The sequence below is a fragment of the Phalangium opilio genome, unplaced genomic scaffold (assembly GCF_054372755.1).
Source record: "Phalangium opilio isolate 3A_F unplaced genomic scaffold, DU_Popi_V2 ptg001170l_1, whole genome shotgun sequence".
NCBI lineage: Eukaryota > Metazoa > Arthropoda > Arachnida > Opiliones > Phalangiidae > Phalangium > Phalangium opilio.
The window spans coordinates 11,067,043-11,084,757 of NW_028324255.1; the positions used below are offsets into that span (position 1 = coordinate 11,067,043).

The window sequence follows — 17,715 nt, forward strand, 5'->3', positions numbered from 1 at the left end:
TATTTACTCCAGAAATGGTTTAATCGCAACCCCTGATTAAACCCTAAAGAGTAACATAAACAACCGGAAAGAAGTCGCATTTAAACCCTAAAGGGCTATTACCACGGTTTCAATGAACACCCTTTGTTTTATAACACTCCCTTAACGGTGAAAATCAAAACCATTTGGGGTATGATTTTCTGACAAAACTGACATATCCCTTAATGGTTGAAATTCAAACCGTTATTTTTTACAGTGTGAGTTATGTTCGTTTGAATCAGTACTCGATTCGGAGACTTAGTATTCAATTTGAAAACTCATCCTATACTGGTATAAAAAATTGCTTTTTCTTGACAGCACGGTAATTTCGTACACTCTATGAAAATGGAGTGTGTTTTATCACCCTTAAGAGTAGTTTTTATGGGTCCAAATTTGACACTGTTTCAAGTGTTCATTTCCACCCCTGAAAGGATTTAATCAGACTTATTTGAACAATAAGTGTCAAAGATGAAAATAAAAATTGTGCAAGTTACAGAGGTGAAGTAAAACACCTTTTTATCTCTTATATCTCACTTTAAATTGATTTTTACTCTTTAATTAGTGTTGTGCAATACCGTGAAGGGTGCGCATAGCACCTTTCCGAGTTTAACACTTCTATCAGAGTCGCATAAAACTTTCAAAACTTTCGCATAGCACATTTCAGAGTGTTGTATAACACGTTTAGCAGCCTTATCACAAATTGTTTTGTTAATTTTATTAATGGGAAAAATATTTTCATTCATGAATATCATCTTTTAAAAAATGCTGTTGGTTTTCATTGAATTCCAACAATAATTTTTTTATTGTGTGAATTAATAAAAATGGAAGACTTTTTCAAGAAACCCGTAGTGCTATAATTTTCCATGTTTAATTTCAAACTGTGTTTAAATATTTTAATTAACACCGAATTTACACCTTAAATTGGCTGCAAAAACTCGAGGTAATAAAACTCTATTTTGGGTTTTTTTACGTTGTGAAGAAAGTGTTTTCAAAAATTGCACCCTTTTAACACATCCATTTCTTAGAGTGTATACTTTGGTGGCTATTGCCTAATGATAAACTTAAAATTATTTAAATACAAGTTGGGAAAACCAAAATATTACCTCTCCGTGTCAAGAAGATTATATAAACTTAAGTATCCAATGAAAACGTTATTATGTTTCTGAGTTGGGGTTTCCCATTTTTGTTATTGTTTTGAAAAATATATCGCAATGCACGGGCCTTGATAGATATAGGAGGCAATGAATGAAATATATCACAATGCACGGGCCTTGATAGATATAGGAGGCAATGTATGAAATATATCACAATGCACGGGCCTTGATGGATATAGGAGGCAATGAAGGAAATATATCGCATGCACGGGCCTTGGTAGATAAAGGAGGCAATGATAATCTCTCTCTTTGCACGAGAGGTTTATCTTTAATATTTAAATAAATATAATTATTTTTAATTATTTTAATCTTCAATAATTAACATTAATAATAGTTAAATCGTTTAAAATAAAGTTATACCTATTATCTTCTCAAACTTTGCTAATATTGACGTTTAAAGTGAAGGGTACCCCTCTTGCCCGCTTTTTTCAAATTTGGGGTATATATACGATTCGTTTCCATTATAACAGTAAGGAAAAAGCGCAATTGCGAAAACCTTTGGTGGCGATCCCACCTTAGGGAGGCTAGACGTTTCTCGTAACCCTAGCTGATCGCCGCGTATATCCTAAAACCAAACGATGATAATGGAGTAGAAGCCAATGATAGAGATTGGTGTCTATGTGGAATAGACGGAAGACCAGAGGATGGTGGTGTTGGAAGACCAGTGGATGGTGGTGTTAGAAGCCAGTGTAAGTGCAGACTGGTGACAATGTGGGATTGACAAAGAACAAAAGATGGTGGTGATTAGAAGCCAGTAAGAACAGACTGGTGTCCGTGTGGGATGGACAAAGACCAGAAGATGGTGGTGTGAGAACTCAAGTAGAGGAGCCATTTCCGTGACTGTGAAAGCAGTTCGGAAATGGCGAACACGTTTGCTCCGATACGCAAACTGCGAACGCGGTCACGTGGGTGTAACAACGGACAGACAGACAGACACACACACAGACACGGCCGTTACAGAACCTCTCCTGGACTACGTCACACGGAGAGGTAATAAAAGACTCGCATTGAGCTGACTTTAATCGTCACTGCGAATCTATAATTTAATAAATTGTATTTGCTTGAACTAACCCTATTTTCCCAAATTCTGTCAACTTCTTCCAAGGCTTTCTTTTGGCAGTCAGGGTTAATGGCAAAGAAGTATGTGGTCGGGGTTAAGGTGGTAGATGTGGTGTCATAGGCGGCAAGGAAGAACATTATTGTTTGCGCAAGAAATTCGTCCATAGTTAGAGCTATATTGAGATCGATAACAAAATCACATTAGACTGATTTGACTGCACGTTTGAAGTGAGCCTTATTACGTTTTCTTGTGATGTCATCGATACTGCTAACACTGGATTCCACATGATCGTTTCTAATCTCCTCATTAGTGGCATTGGAGCATTTCTTCGTGTAATCATTTTTCTCTTTCAGACTGTCCATCATTATTTGCAGGAAATCATGTTGAACCTTTGTAGAAGGTAAGACACTAGTTACAATTATGCCACTAATTGTACCTTTAGTTGGCAAATTGCACAATTTGTTATCTCTTAAATAATAGGACAAGATAATAATAATTCAAATTCAAGGAATCTGCACCTTCTTTTCGAAGCAATTTATTGTTCTGGAAGATGTGACCTAGAGCTTGCACACATAACTTATTAAGAATTAGGAATGTGAGTCGGTAATTAACCAAATAAAATATTTCATTTTATTCTTGTAAATTCCCAATTTTCATATACCGTTGAAAGTTATCAATTTTCAAATACCGTTGCAAATTACCGCATTTTTACCGTTTTAAATTACCGTGGTAAATAACCGTTGAACGGCGAAAATATCTTCGAACCAAAATGTTTGTCATTTTCGGGTTTACTGAATGGCAGGGAGTAAGGAACGTTAGAGGGAGTGTTGATCTAATGCTAAAAAAACCGTCATACAGTGGCAAATGGGAAAGAAAGTGGGGGTAGGAATTTTTATCTCCGTTCCTCAATTTTAGCTAACGCGCAGGCGCGAGTGACGTCGTTTACTACCGCCAGGCTTCAGCAGAGAGAATTTAAAAAAAAAACAGAAGCGCAAGCTTCCGCTTCCATCGACTGCCGCCCCACTCACTCTGTTCAACCAACAATCAACGTCTGATGGGAGGAAACCGAGGCTTAATAAAAATGCCAAATTGTTTTTGTAACGGTTGTAGGAATGATTCAAGGTATTCGCTTAAAAATATATGAAAGGAATATCCTTCCACGCGTTTCCAAAGCCAAAAACCCAGATAGAAAAATGTAAAAGATGGATATTAGCTTGTGGAAGACCGATTTCCACTAGCTTGTATTCACTTTCAATAAATTTCAAGCTTTGTTTTGGGTTTGGGAAATGGTTTGAAAACTATATTTTACATGTCGGGTCTTGTTAAATACTTAGGGTTACTTGAACAATTAAAAAAAACACTTCTTTTAGTTAACCATGGCAGAAATTCAAACACGACCTTCCCCTCTAGTTCAAAGCCGGTTTTTAAATTTGACGCATGTGCGCGGACACCGCGATGAGTCCCTGAGTCAGCGCCAGAGAGAGACGAGTTTCGCCAGGAAAGCGAACGAACGGGCCTATTCACTTTATCACTCCCTCTCAAGTCTCTCCTCACTGCTGAATGGGTTCACGGGTACTTGAGCGGTTTTCTAAAGAGCGTTTTGGAGTAAAGCGGTTCCCAAAAAAGCGGTTTGCAAAACCGCGGTTCCTGTTTCCGCGTTTCTCAATACAGCGCCATTTTCCAAAACAGCGGTTGCTGTTTCCGCCGAAACTGATTTGATAGGGAGGGAAATCTCTATTATATTAATTATATAGAACAAAGAACAATATTATGCAAAAAGGAGAAATGTTATATCGGAAGTAAATATAAAATATAATTTTTTGGAAAAGGCATATTATTTTGGGAAGTCAAAGAAGATAAACAAAAATATTTTGGAAAAGGCGTATGAAACAACGCTCAAGATATAAACGCTGTAATCAAAATGCGCTAAAACGAGAAATGGCTATAATGACAAACGTGTTTATGAAAAAGCCGTTTTGGACAATGCTGTTTTGATAACACGCCCAATCGATAGCATACCTACTGAATGAACCGTTTTGTGTTTATTTTTGGAAAAAAATGTAACGGTAGTTAAATACGGTATTTTTTTACATTCCTTTATGGAATAGACGTTTTATTTTCATTATCTGCTTTCAAATATATCCTGATTAGATTCTAACAGTGCTATTTTTCATTTTCTCGAACGTCGAGGTTATTTACGGAAGTCACGGCAGGGTTTACCTAACCTTTGTAATTGTAGTTCTGATAATGGTTTATAAATACCTCGTTTCTGGCTTCTCTTCTTGTCACAATTTCAAGTGTCAAGCCTTTGAAGAAATCCATAGTTTCACGACGAATGAAACTTATGCCAATCTTGCGAGCAAATTTAGGTGCGAGCACTGAAAGAAAAACTCTTAGATACTTTTTATACTTGTTAATGAGGAAGCCTAATTTACAAGGTATAATGACTTTCCAGTTAATTTCCGTGGAGAACACGCTTTTCGCATGTTGAACGAATTGGTTGTCCGGATCATTATGAGAGTCAAGTTTTGTCCCAAATGCCACGTTAGCGATAACATCCAATGTGTAACTTCCATATATTCTGAGAAAAAGCTAGAGATAAATATTGTTCACATTCACTAGTGGGTTATCTAATTTACCGTCTACAGTCTGCTGGTTCTCCGTTTCTGGAATATTTTTCGAAATTTTCGACGGTTAATTTTGCGCAGTCGCATATGAGTGGCATCATCTAGGCATTGAACAGATTTTTGAGTGATTCATTTTCTTGTGGTCTTTATGTTTTTGGTATTACCCCATTAACACTTCTTTGCATTTGAAAGTTACCTTTTTTAATCTGCCAGATGTAAATGCGCTTGTGATTGTTTTACGTACATTTCTCCACTTTTCGTCACCTTTTAATGAAGTGAGCATGTTGTCCACAATGGGATTGTTTGATTTAAAAATCTAAGATCAAAATTAGTATCGTGTGAGATACAGGGCTGCAAAACGAAAAACTCGTTTCCAAAGCCTGGCACTCCAATGGTAAACGCCATTGCCACTCTAAAGTTATTGTGTTATTTACAACCGCTCCCAATTGCCAATCAATTTTTTTTTCAATTCCTGCCAAAGCAAATTGATAGATTCCAAAAACTTTCCAATCCTTGCCAAAGCAAATTGATAGATTCCAAAAGCTTTCCAATCCCTGCCAAAGCAAATTGATAGATTCCAAAAGCTTTCCAATCCCTGCCAAAGCAAATTGATAGATTCCAAAAACTTTCCAATCCCTGCCAAAGCAAATTGATAGATTCCACAACGTTTCACTGTTAAAAATAACCGTTTCTTCCTGTTGAATTACCGTAAAATTTCAACAAGTAACATCCAATACCAGATATTACCGTTGGATTAACAGGATATAAGCAACAGTAAAAATGTAATAATTATAGTAACTGTACATTTAGCAGTAAATGTTCAATAAATAACAAGAAAGTTACTGTTATCTTAATATACCGTACCATCAACAATAAAGTAATAGTAAAAATTCGATCGATTAAAAATACTGTAAAATCAACTCTAAGTAATAGTAGAAACATTGTCGTTTAGAAATATCGTAACATCAACAATAAATAATCAGTGATCATCTGTTAGGTTAGGAATAATAGCAGGAGCAGATAACAAAGGAGTCTCGGACGCTAGCTTCCATAATGTAGAGGGCAATGGGATCCGCGAACGTCACGATTATTAACCAAAATCATTACGTCAGTGCCACCTCTCGTAGGAAATTTGAGCTGTATTTTCCAACCAATAGCGTAGCTGCAAAGTCTCGAAAGGAGATCTGGGAAATCACGTCTGGAGCCTCTCTTTTTAGAAATACGTATCGTCTGCTTATAATTAGCCTAGGCTTAACGAGTATTAGAGTTAAAAAATGGATTTCAACGGCTTTTTAATCTTTTTTTATAATCTAAAATTGATAATGAAAAGCCCAGCGAGTAACTAAAATGTGTTTCAGTGCCAAATTTTTCTAAATTTCTTCTTGAATTAAATGATAGTTACAAGAGGTTGGGAAAAGAAATCACTCAAGATCTTTAAAAACCCAAAAAATAAGAGACAGTGATTTCGTTTCCAACCTCTTGTAGCAGTCAATTAATTCCTACCTTTAAGGTCACAAAATGTAGTCTTATCTTTTATCTTAATACCAACGATTACAGCTGTTTGAATAAAGTAATTATATTGTGTATATTTATGTCGCGATCGGGTAAGTAGCCACCGTTAGTCCGTTATTACAAAAAAAATCCCAGCAGACTTTGATAGCGCCTCTATGGCAAACGATACCGCCACAGCTGTGACGTACGCGGGTCCCATTGCCCTCTATATTTGTGGAAGCTAGCGTCCGAGACTCCTTTGTCATCTGCTCCTGATAATAGTATATCAACAACGGTATTCTTTGCATTGGGTTTCGTACTACCCCAAATGAAATAAATTCAAATAAGTTCACCTTTTTTCTCTGTTCGGATATTATTTACTATTATTTTTTTATTATTACAATTTACGACATTGGACAACAACTAAGCGTAACAAATCGGATTAACCAGCATTCTTCCGCGTAATTCAGTGATGCCAGATTGAGGGAAATTTCCCATATCTAGGGAAATTTATTTTACTGGTATTGGATTTATTTCTTATAAATTCATTGAAATAAAAAACTAATTATCTCAGATTTTTCAACAAGTATTTCATTTTCCTAAAACTTTTTATCTAGAAATTTATTTTTACCTCTCGGAGTGACGATGACGTCACGGAGAGTTATTATACTGGACGTGTCTCTGCGTCCGTCAGTCTGTCACCGCGTTAGCAGTTGGCAAATCGGAGCAAACGTGTTCGCAATTTCCGGACCGCATTCGCAGTACACAGAAATTCGGAAAACTTTACTTCATCGCTATATTTATCTTACTTAACGTCAATCGTTAACTAGCCGTTATAACATCAACTGCTGGCGAACTCTTTCACCCAATACCAATAAATATTAATTGGATTCTAACAACAACACCATGCACTAGTCTATACCACATAGACACCAATCTGCAACATTAGCTTCTACTGATTCTACGTCCTTAGGTTTAAGATGTACGCGGCGAGCGGCTCGGGTTACGAGAAAAGTCTAGCCTCCCAATGGCAGGGCTTCCACCATAGGTTCACGCATATGCTAATTTTCGTATACCTCACCGTGAATCGATCACCTTATATACCCTAAATTCACGAAAATTCCGAAAAAGGTGTTCGCTAGAAGTCAAACGCAAACAATAGCTTTGTTTAAAATAGTTTTAGGAATGATGTTTCTTGCATCGACTTAACTATAATTAATCTAAAATACAGACGATTAAATTAATTAATATAAGATATATTTATTTAATTATTTAAGATAAACTTCTTTCTTCGGAACGACACGATTGAAAGTTTATATAGAACGAGTAATGAAGATTGCATCTGAATCGAAACACTATACGTGTATCAAAGTTAATATAAAGCGAGTAGGATGAAAAGATCTCTTACAAAACCATAAACATTTTCTTTTTGCAGAATATTAAATGAAAATCTATTAAATATGTTTCGACCTTTAGATTCTTTTAGTAGTTGTGAAGCTATAAAGCTCTGTTTCATTTCAATATTCCAAGAACATCTCTTGATATTAATATTTCAAATTTTGTGTTTACTTTTTACCTCTCCGAGTGACGTATGTCACGGAGAGGTTCTGTAACGATCGTGTCTGTCTGTCTGTGTGTCTGTCTGTCTGTCTGTTGTTACACCCACGTGACCGCGTTCGCAGTTTCCAAATCGGAGCAAACGTGTTCGCCATTTCCGAACTGCTTTCACAGTCACAGAAATGGCTCCTCTACTTGTGTTCTCACACCATTATCTTCTGGTCTTTGTCCATCCCACACGGACACCAGTCTGTACTTACTGGCTTCTAATCACCACCATCTTTTGATCTTCGTCCATCCCACATGGACACCAGTCTGTACATACTGGCTTCTAATCACCACCATCTTCTGGTCTTCGTCCATTCCACTTGGACACCAGTCTGTACATACTGGCTTCTAATCACCACCATCTTCTGGTCTTTGTCCATCCCACTTGGACACCAGTCTGTACATTCTGCCTTCTAAACACCACCATCTACTGCTCTTCCGTCTATTTCACATAGACACCAATCTGTCTCCTTGGCTTCTACTCCATTATCATTGTTTGGTTTTAGGATATACGCGGCGATCAGCTAGGGTTACGAGAAACGTCTAGCCTCCCTAAGGTGGGATCGCCACCAAAGGTTTTCGCAATTGCGCTTTTTCCTTACTATTATAATGGAAACGAATCGTATATATACCCCAAAATTTGAAGAAAGCGGGCAAGAGGGGTACCCTTCACTTTAAACGTCAATATTAGCAAAGTTTGAGATGATAATAGGTATAACTTTATTTTAAACGATTTAACTATTATTAATGTTAATTATTGAAGATTAAAATAATTAAAAATAATTATATTTATTTAAATATTAAAGATAATCTTGTTTCTCAACTCAAAATTAAAACGGAAAGAGTTAAAAAGCAGTCCATGTTTTTGTCTGTGTGTGTCCGTCCATTGTTACACTAGTGCGTCGCGTTAGCAGTTAGCCTTGTGTTGATGTGTTAAGAAATCATACAGAACTTTAATATTCCCTTTTTCCATAATATAAAGTGAATATGTGGAAGTATTTTTACCTCTCCGAGTGACGTATGTCACGGAGAGGTTCTAATTTCGACGTGTCTGTGTGTCTGTCTGTCTGTTGTTACACCCACGTGACCGCGTTCGCAGTTTGCAAATCGGAGCAAACGTGTTCTCAATTTCCGGAAATTTCGGAAATTGTACTACACTTACAGGCTATTACTCCATTGCCTGTCTAACATCACCAGCCTCTGGTCTTTGTCCATCCCACATGGACACCAGTCTGTACACACTGGCTTCTAATCACCACCCTCTTGTGGTCTTTGTACATCCCACATTTACACCAGTCTGTACACACTGGCTTCTAATCACCACCATCTTCTGGTCTTTGTCCATCCCACATGAACACCAGTCTGTACACCTGGCTTCTAATGAGATCCCCACCATGTTCTAGTCTTTGTCCATCCCACATGGACACCAGTCTGTAAACACTGGTTTCTACACACCACCATCTACTGGTCATTGTTTTTGTCCATCCCACATGGACACCAGGCTGCACACCTGGCTTCTACTCCATCATCATCGTTAAGGTTAAGACATACGCGGCGATCGGCCAGGGTTACGAGAAACGTCCGGCCTCCCTAAGGTGGGGCTTCCACCAAAGGTTCACGCAATTGCGCTGTTCTTATCCATAGCTGCGATTCGAAACCCTTATATACTACCTATTTTAGTAAGGCGAAGCAACCGGTGTATGCTTCATTTCAAACGCCAATATTAGTCAAGTCTCTCAAGAATGTTTAATTGTTCTTTTTTAAAACGATGTAACGTTCAATAAGGCGAATAACTAACGAAAAAAATATTAAATATTAATTATATTTATTTTTATATTTAAGATAATCTCTTTTCTCAATTCAAAATTAATACGGAAAGAGTTATAGAGCAGTCTATTTTTTTGTCTGTGTGTGTCTGTCCGTTGTCACACTAGTGCGCCGAGTTAGCAGTTCGCTTTGTTTTGATGTGTTAAGAAATCCTACAGAACCTTAATATTCACTTTTTCCATAATATAAAGTGAATATGTGGAAATCCTTTTCGTAATTACGATGCATTTAGTACTTTTGTAGCTTTAAAGCTCTGTTTCAATTGGATATTCCAAGGATGTTTTTTAATATTATTATTTGAAATGGCTGTTTATATATTACTTAAGCTATACTACATCTGTATATAGAATAATCCTTGTTTTAGTTATTTCAAGAAGAAAGCTAAGGCCTGGATTCTGTCGGGTAAATCAAGCTTGATCCGCAATAGGCTTAGTAAACCAAAGAGTAAATAATTGAGACCTGAGGTGGAGTAAACTTTGGGTTTTGATTATCGTGTCTGTAATGAAGGGACATTAACGGTTCAGAGTGAGCCGAAAGTTAAATACACGTTTAAATAATCAGATATAGATTTTATAATAGAAGAAAGCAACATGGTAGCATTAGATCAGTGAAAGGGCTAATCGTTATGGGGTTAGTGGTATGCATCGGAGAATAAAATTTAACATAGAACTTATATATTCTTTGTAAATAATGATTTGAAACCTAGGATTAGCGGATGATTATATATTTTACAATGTAGAGAGAACTATTCAATGACTTAAGCCTCGTTAGACAAAACAAAGGGAAAAAATGTTGCTCTAGTATTTCGATATTGTGTCGTATACTAGTCTTTTCCCCGACTCGGAGAGGTAATATTTTGGTTTTCCCAACTTGTTCGTAATTATGATGCATTTAGTACTTTTGTAGCTTTAAAGCTCTGTTTCATTTTGATATTCCAAAGATTTTTTTTTATATTGTTATTTGAAATGGCTGTTTATATATTACTTAAGCTATACTACATCTGTATATAGAATAATCCTTGGTTTATTGATTTCATGAAGAAAACTAAGACCTAGACTCCAGCGGGTATATTGAGTATCATCCGCAATAGGTTTAGTGAAAAAAATAGTAAATAATTGAGGCCTGAGGTGAAGTAAACTTTGGGCTTTGATTTTCGTGTCTGAAATGAAGAGACATCAACGGTTCAGAGGGAGCCGAAAGTTAAATACACTATTAAATAATCAGGTTAAGGTTTTATAATAGAAGAAAGGATCATGGTGGCAATTCGAATAGTAAAAGGGCTAATGGTAAACGGGTAGTAGCTACAGACCTTTTATTCTCTTTATGGTGCGCCTTGACTGTTAGTGCGTCTAGCTACAATTTAGCTTTGGTGTTATTTAACGTTAACATTCATGTTGACAAACTAAGAATATTGTTGAGGTGAGACGAGACGATAGTGTTTACACTGCAAACCAGTTGTGAATGTAGCTATCAGAATATACGGTAAACAGCTGAAGCGTAGACTTCATTTCCTGATCTATTCCCCATTGACTGATTTCCATGTGTCCAAGATTTATCCTTATTGGATGTAAAATGTCGTCTGCTTTATTGTATATTCGCTATGCTTGGAATACTGCTTCAATATTTCGTAAATTTTCACTTCAAGAAAGAGAAATAATTCCATATCTAGGTAAACAAGTTTGTAGTAGTAGACCTCTTGACTCGGAGAGGTAATATTTTGGTTTTCCCAACTTGTTAATTCAGCTTTAATGATTTATATATAGGGTAAACGTAAAATATAACTTTCATAGTTTCAATGGATGTTAGCGCTTATTATTGTAGTAACTGTTGTACGAAGTGGATCCATGAATTAAGTATTCCTTGGGCTAAAGCAATATTAGCCTTGATTCATCTTCTCCTTGAGGAGGTCTTTACGCTTCAGAGTGAGCCGAAAGTTAAATACACATTTAAATGATATATATTAGGCCTTTAATAGAAATAATGAGGATATATAGTAAAGGATAAGCCACTTTAACCTTTACAAATGAACTAGGCAAGATCTCGCCAGATTTGTGCTTTTTATTTCTTGTTAAAAAATAGTAGGAAGGAAGGCAGAATTTCACGTTGGCACACCAGTAACGTTCCAGTAAAACTAACCTTACTTCACTTCTGCATGGAGCAAGTTCTTAATTGCAATATTTACGTGAAAAATGACGTTGTGGTTTTTTACCGTCATTTTATTTTAAAATAAAAGTAGAAATCCGGTACAATTTGCTGTTAACACCACAGTAACGTTTCTGTTAAACTAACTAAACTATAATTGAACATATATCAGGTTTTTAATTGCAAGTTTCACGATAAAATTAATGTTGATGTTAACGGTAAAAAACCCTGTAATTTAACGGTAACTTTCCTGGTAATTTTCTGCCAGTAAAATTGCCGTAATTTCAACAGTAATTTTTTACAGTGTTCCAATCTCGACCAAAAGCAATGAAAATACCACAAGCTTTTCAATCCCTTTCAAAGACACTGAAAATTCCGACAAGCTTTCCAATCCTGCCAAAGCGGATGATAAATTCGACAAGGTTTCCAACTCCAAACAGATCAAAGGTGCAAATGCAATTACTTTTTACTAAGAGATGTTTCAAAATCTATAATATTTAACTTAAAATTTTACACGGTTTTGCAGCGGATGTTTTTTAAAGTTAAAAATAAGTTTCAATATTAAATGTTTATTTAAAACATTATGAACTTAAAACTTTGAACATCTCTCAATGAAATTTCAAGATTATTATTATTATTGTTGATGAGGAGGGTACGCGCCCTAGCACCGATGCCAAAGGCATATTGTGCATCCTCGTAATCAGGCCTTGAATAGGCCTGTAGCTGCAGCGTAGCGAAGAATTCGCTCCACCGTGAGAGAGGAGACCCTCGAGGGTTCCAGGGTGTGTGAATCAAAATATTCTAATCTAAGCGAGGCGAAGTAGTCGCACTCGCAAAGTACGTGGGCGGATGTTTCTTCCTTCTCCTGACACGACCTACAGAGAGGGTCGTCGGCAAAACCCATCAGATGGAGGTGCCTATTAAGCCGGCAATGCCCGGTCAAAAGACCGGTGGCCAGCCTAATATCCCATCTGCCGAGCGAAATTAGGTCCCTAGCACGAGACCTGCAGGGACCATCGACAAACAACTTTGTCTGTCTCTGGCTCTCCATGCTGTGCCAGAGCTGATTTTGTATGACAGTCAACCTGTCATGCAGACACCGTTTGACGTGCCTGTAGGGGATGGGGACGGCCGGCTCCGGCCCCAAGAGCTTGGCCTCCGCACCCCTTTTCGCAAATCCATCGGCTTGCTCATTGCCATAATATCCGCTATGCCCTGGCACCCAGTACAGCAGAACCCTGTTGCAGGATGCCAGTCGCGCTAGCAGGTCGAGGCAGCTACGCACCAGTTGAGAAGTTATCTGACACTGGTTCAGAGCGTTCAGGGCAGCCTGACTGTCAGAATAAATTCTCACAGTCCGTCCGGTATACCCTTTGTTTATACAGTAATCTGCGCAATAACAGATCGCGGCAATTTCAGCCTGGAACACACTAGCGAAGGTGCCCAGGCAAGCAGAAAAGCCGACCCTTGTGGTTTGACAGTAATAGCCGGCGCCAGCGCCGGAATCAGTCTTGGAGCCATCGGTGAACCAAATGGTTTCACCCCCAGTGCCAAGAGGCAGCAGGTTAGTCCACTCTGCCCGACTGGGGAAGTGGATGCTGAATGGCTTAGTGAAATCAAAACTGGTAACGGTTTTGTCAGAGCACATCGTAAGCGACGGCTCAAGTGCGGCGTACTCCCGAAAGAGCTTCGTATGGCTGTAATCCCAAAGTCTTGGAACCCAACAGCCACTAATGTTGAGCCTGTAGGCTCCCATGACAGCCTCCTCCTCAATGAAGAGATGAAGAGGAAGCATGTCAAGGAGCACCTCCAGGGAAGCAGTTGGGGTCGATCTCATGGCCCCCGTAACACCAATGCAGGCAAGCCTTTGAAGCTTGCGCAGGGCAGCCTGCACCGTCTTAAGCCGGACCCTTGTCCACCAGACAAGTGCCCCGTAAGATAGTATGGGTCTGATGATCCCAGTATAGAGCCAGTGTACAGCCTTGGGGTTGAGGCCCCAAGTCTGGCCGACAGAGCTCCTGGTCCTCCAGAAGAGCATCTTGGCCTTCTTAATACACCGATCAAGATGCGGCTTCCATGTGAGTCTACAATCAAAAGTCACCCCCAGGTATTTCACCTCGGAGGACTTTGTCAGGACCTGGCCAAAGAAAGAGATATCATTGAACAGATCCTTAGTATTCTTCCTTGTAAAAGGAACAAGGACAGTTTTATCAGGATTAACGGTGAGGTTAACCGCCTGACACCATTGCTCCACGCTAGAGAGAGCAGATCTCATAAGCGCGGTGACAGTATCCGGGAACTTCCCCGTAAAGACTATCGCTACATCGTCCGCATACCCGAAGCAGCAACAGCCCCCAGCACCCCCGAGCCTCCCCAGGAGTTCGTCCACCACCAGGCACCACAACAGGGGGGAGAGCACTCCACCCTGAGGGCAGCCCCTGCTGGTAGTCACCCCTAGAGAGTCCCCAAGGAGGGACGCCGACACCTCGCGGTCGGTAAGCATGGACTTGATCCAGCGGCCAAGAGTGGCGCTGATGCCAAATCTCTCAACAGCTTCAGTAATAACCGAGCTAGAGACCTTGTCAAAGGCCCCCTCGATATCGAGGAAGAGAGCCAGTGAAATTTCCTGAAACTCGAATGCCCTATCCAGGCAATTCGTAAGGCCGTGAAGGGCCGTCTCAGTGGATTTGCCTTTTTGGTAGGCAAATTGTGAAGAAGAGAGAGGAGTTGCCGAAAGTACCTCGTCTCTGATGTACCTGTCCACCAACTTCTCCAGAATTTTGAGGAAGAAGGAGGTCAGGCATATGGGTCTAAATGCTTTCGCCTCGAGATAGGAAGCCTTCCCGGGCTTGGGAATAAAGATGACCCTAGAGCGTTTCCAGTCACGAGGTATGTGACCGAGAGCAATGCAAAGTCTGTAGATCTTGCATAGCGGAGAGGCGATGTGGTCTAAGCCCTCCTGCATAAGCAGAGGGAAGACCCCATCGGGTCCCGGAGACTTGTAGGGCTCAAAACAGTTGACAGCCCACCGAAGCTTGGGAATCGTGACAACCTGTCTGGCTACAAGCCAGTCTTCCCTCTTAGCCCTGTGCAGGACAGGGTAGAGAGAGTCAGGGTTTGTTGGATTGATAAAAGTAGAATCAGGAAAATGGACCTCCAGCATGTGCTTGAGAGTCTCAGCCCCAGATTTAGTGTACACACCCTCCCGTAGCTTAATAGCATTAAGTCGATGTGTGCTGTCGTGCGCTAGAATCTTCATGACCCTAGCCGTGGCAGGGACATTGGAGATTTGCTCACAGAAGGTCCGCCAGGAGTCCTTCTTAGCAGCTCTAATGGCCCTGTTGTAGGTGTTAAGGGACTGCCTGTATCCAGCCCAGTCACCCGTGCGCTTGGCTTTGTTAAAGAGCCTGCGCGTGTATTTACGAAGCCGGCTGAGATCCGCGTTCCACCAAGGGACAAGCCTCGAGCGGTTGACGGTCTTAAGTGGGCAGTTCCGGTGGAACGACTCCATGATGGAGCACTGTAAATCACCAGCAGCCCGATCAAGATCCTTAGGTGAAGTAAGTTTAAGAGTGTGACCCCCTCCGTAGCGTAGGATTAGGTCTTCCCTATAGCCGGCCCAATTAGTCCGTTTTGGGTTGCGTATCTCCGTCCCCGCCGGGAGAAATTTCAAGATATTTTGACTAAGATATATTGAGTATTCGAACTGAACCCATAATCTTTTCATTGTAAATTAATTTTAAAAAAGCCGCCGCGCACTCCAAATTTTTTAGTCTTTTTAGTTGAAATCAACTGGTTGTGAATTAAATTTAATACGCAACTGATAATAAGGCAACCATAAGATTGCTTCTACCAGAAGTAGGATGAGACTAGAAGTAAAGAGCTCTAGCATTGGTAATAGATCCTGACACTAGTGAACAAATTTGAGGATTTTATGCCGCTTCCATCGCGCCTACACTAGAGAGAAAGAAATTGGTCGAGTTCCAAAAACATTTCCTATCCCCTTTCCCTCAACCTAAAGCCGCGGAACACGGACGCGGCTCCTTGAATCTAGTTTGGCCGTCTACCGCCACGAGCGTCTCACGTTTTGGAGGGAAAATTCAGAAACCGCTACCAGAGGTCCAACCGTTGTTGTGTTATCAAGAATATTCACTTTCGCCAAGTGAAGAATTTGGTTACCTCAATACTTATAGTCCCTTATCCTACTTCTGCTTCTACGAAAAATAGTAACATACTCTTCTAGATGAGAAGCTTGAAAAATCCTTCACGAGAATCAATTTTACCAATTCTGGATCAGCAACATAGATAACTGGTGACATTCCAAAATAAGTGCTGCGAAGGGAAAAAAACTTGGAAAATGGACATAAAATACATGAAATCAAAATTATACCCCACTAAGCGGCCATTTTTATCATATAGCTCTTGAATAATTTCATGAAGTAGCTGAACACATGAATGTTTAAATTAAAAATGTTATTTTGAGTGCAGAGCCGCTACATATTATAAAATTACATAAACGAACCTTTCCTTTCAAAATTCCTACGGCGTAACCCAAAAATGGGATTGGAGAATCTGACGGTATAGGTTTTCCAACCCAAAAGTTGTGCCTTTTGAAGTATATCCTAAGAATTGTTTAAATAGCAGATATTGTCACACATTACTTTGACCGATCGTTCAATTGAACTAAATTTGTCAGCAATAAATAAAATCGAGGGTTTAAGTTAAATTTAATGAAATAATTTCAGCGATTAGAGAACGAACGCTTTGAGTGTTCCAAAAAGGGTGGTGGAAATGAAATACGGTAGATTCTATGGGCGATTTTGAGCCGGAAATGTTTTATCACATTTTGCCATATAAGGAACATCTTGTAGACTTGTAAAAGTTATGATTAGAGTGTTTTAGCGATAACTCCTTAAATTTAAACAAGAAACTGCAAAAAATACAATTCTAGTTAAGCTAATGGGTCACTGAAATCATAACTTGAAAACGATGGTCCTTAATTAGTGCAAATTGTCATAGAACATATTCAATTACTTTCCCATAGAATTACTCTCTATACTTCGGTACTATCATCCATTTTGGAACTCCTATGTTCAATATATTATTCGAAAGACTTTAGTTTGTCGTCAAACTCTACTTTTTTTGGCGGGCAACTTAAATGTATAATAAAGCGTTAAGTATGTCTTACCAATACGCTCCAAGAAACGAGCAAATAAATGCTTATAATGCTCCGGTAATTTGCAATCCATCATAAACGACCATTTTTGCCGCCACTAGAGTAATATCTGGACCAAATATTTTGAAATATTTTTGCCTGTACATGCAGTGTACAGCTGAATAGTTGATCGAACCATTGAAAACACGCCCCAGTTTGTTTACAGTTAGATGTATAATGGCTTTGGTTGACCCACTTGTCGTTAAAACATCGCTCGTGGATTCGTATAATCACTCCGCAGATAATATTCATCAACCATAAAAGTTGTGTATATCATGGAGTACACCGTTAAAGTGCGAAGATTTTGTTATAATTAAATTCACGTTCTGCACCAAGCATAATTTTTTGTGTTAATTATAAACGACTCAATGTCTGATACAATTTTAATATACATTTTTCAGCTTCATTTTAAAAATATTAACAATTTACTGTATGTTTTAAAGTGGGAAATCTTAAAAACACTGAAAACTCCCTGAATACATACGTATTTATATAAAATACATTAAAGTAGTAGCAGAAGTAAGATAAGGGACTAGAAGTATCGAGGTAACCAAATTCTTCACTTGGCGAAAGTGA

At 38.9% G+C, this 17,715-nt stretch overlaps 1 protein-coding gene across 1 annotated transcript; it reads right to left on the minus strand.

Annotated features, from left to right (window-relative positions):
• Positions 1-19: 19 nt before the first annotated feature.
• On the minus strand, positions 20-17,173 carry LOC149587250 (cytochrome P450 3A9-like). The gene is made up of 10 exons (XM_089863547.1): positions 17,113-17,173; positions 16,447-16,496; positions 16,315-16,367; positions 16,160-16,256; positions 4,872-4,960; positions 4,668-4,813; positions 4,495-4,610; positions 2,474-2,621; positions 2,244-2,404; positions 20-43 (listed from the first exon to the last, which is right to left on the minus strand). Exons 1-10 carry the CDS (start codon positions 17,171-17,173, stop codon positions 20-22), a joined length of 945 nt encoding a protein of 314 aa, XP_089719673.1.
• Positions 17,174-17,715: the final 542 nt, after the last annotated feature.

Bases quoted from the DNA above. Each gene is read 5' to 3' on its own strand.
- LOC149587250 (XM_089863547.1), bottom strand. From the start codon at position 17,173: ATGGATTGCAAATTACCGGAGCATTATAAGCATTTATTTGCTCGTTTC. The intron at 4,961-16,159 runs GTATGTTACTAT...TTCAATGCCTAG, and splicing joins CAAGCTTCTCATCTAGAAGA to ATGATGCCACTCATATGCGA. The intron at 2,405-2,473 runs GTAATAAGGCTC...ATCTCAATATAG, and splicing joins CGATGACATCACAAGAAAAC to CTCTAACTATGGACGAATTT.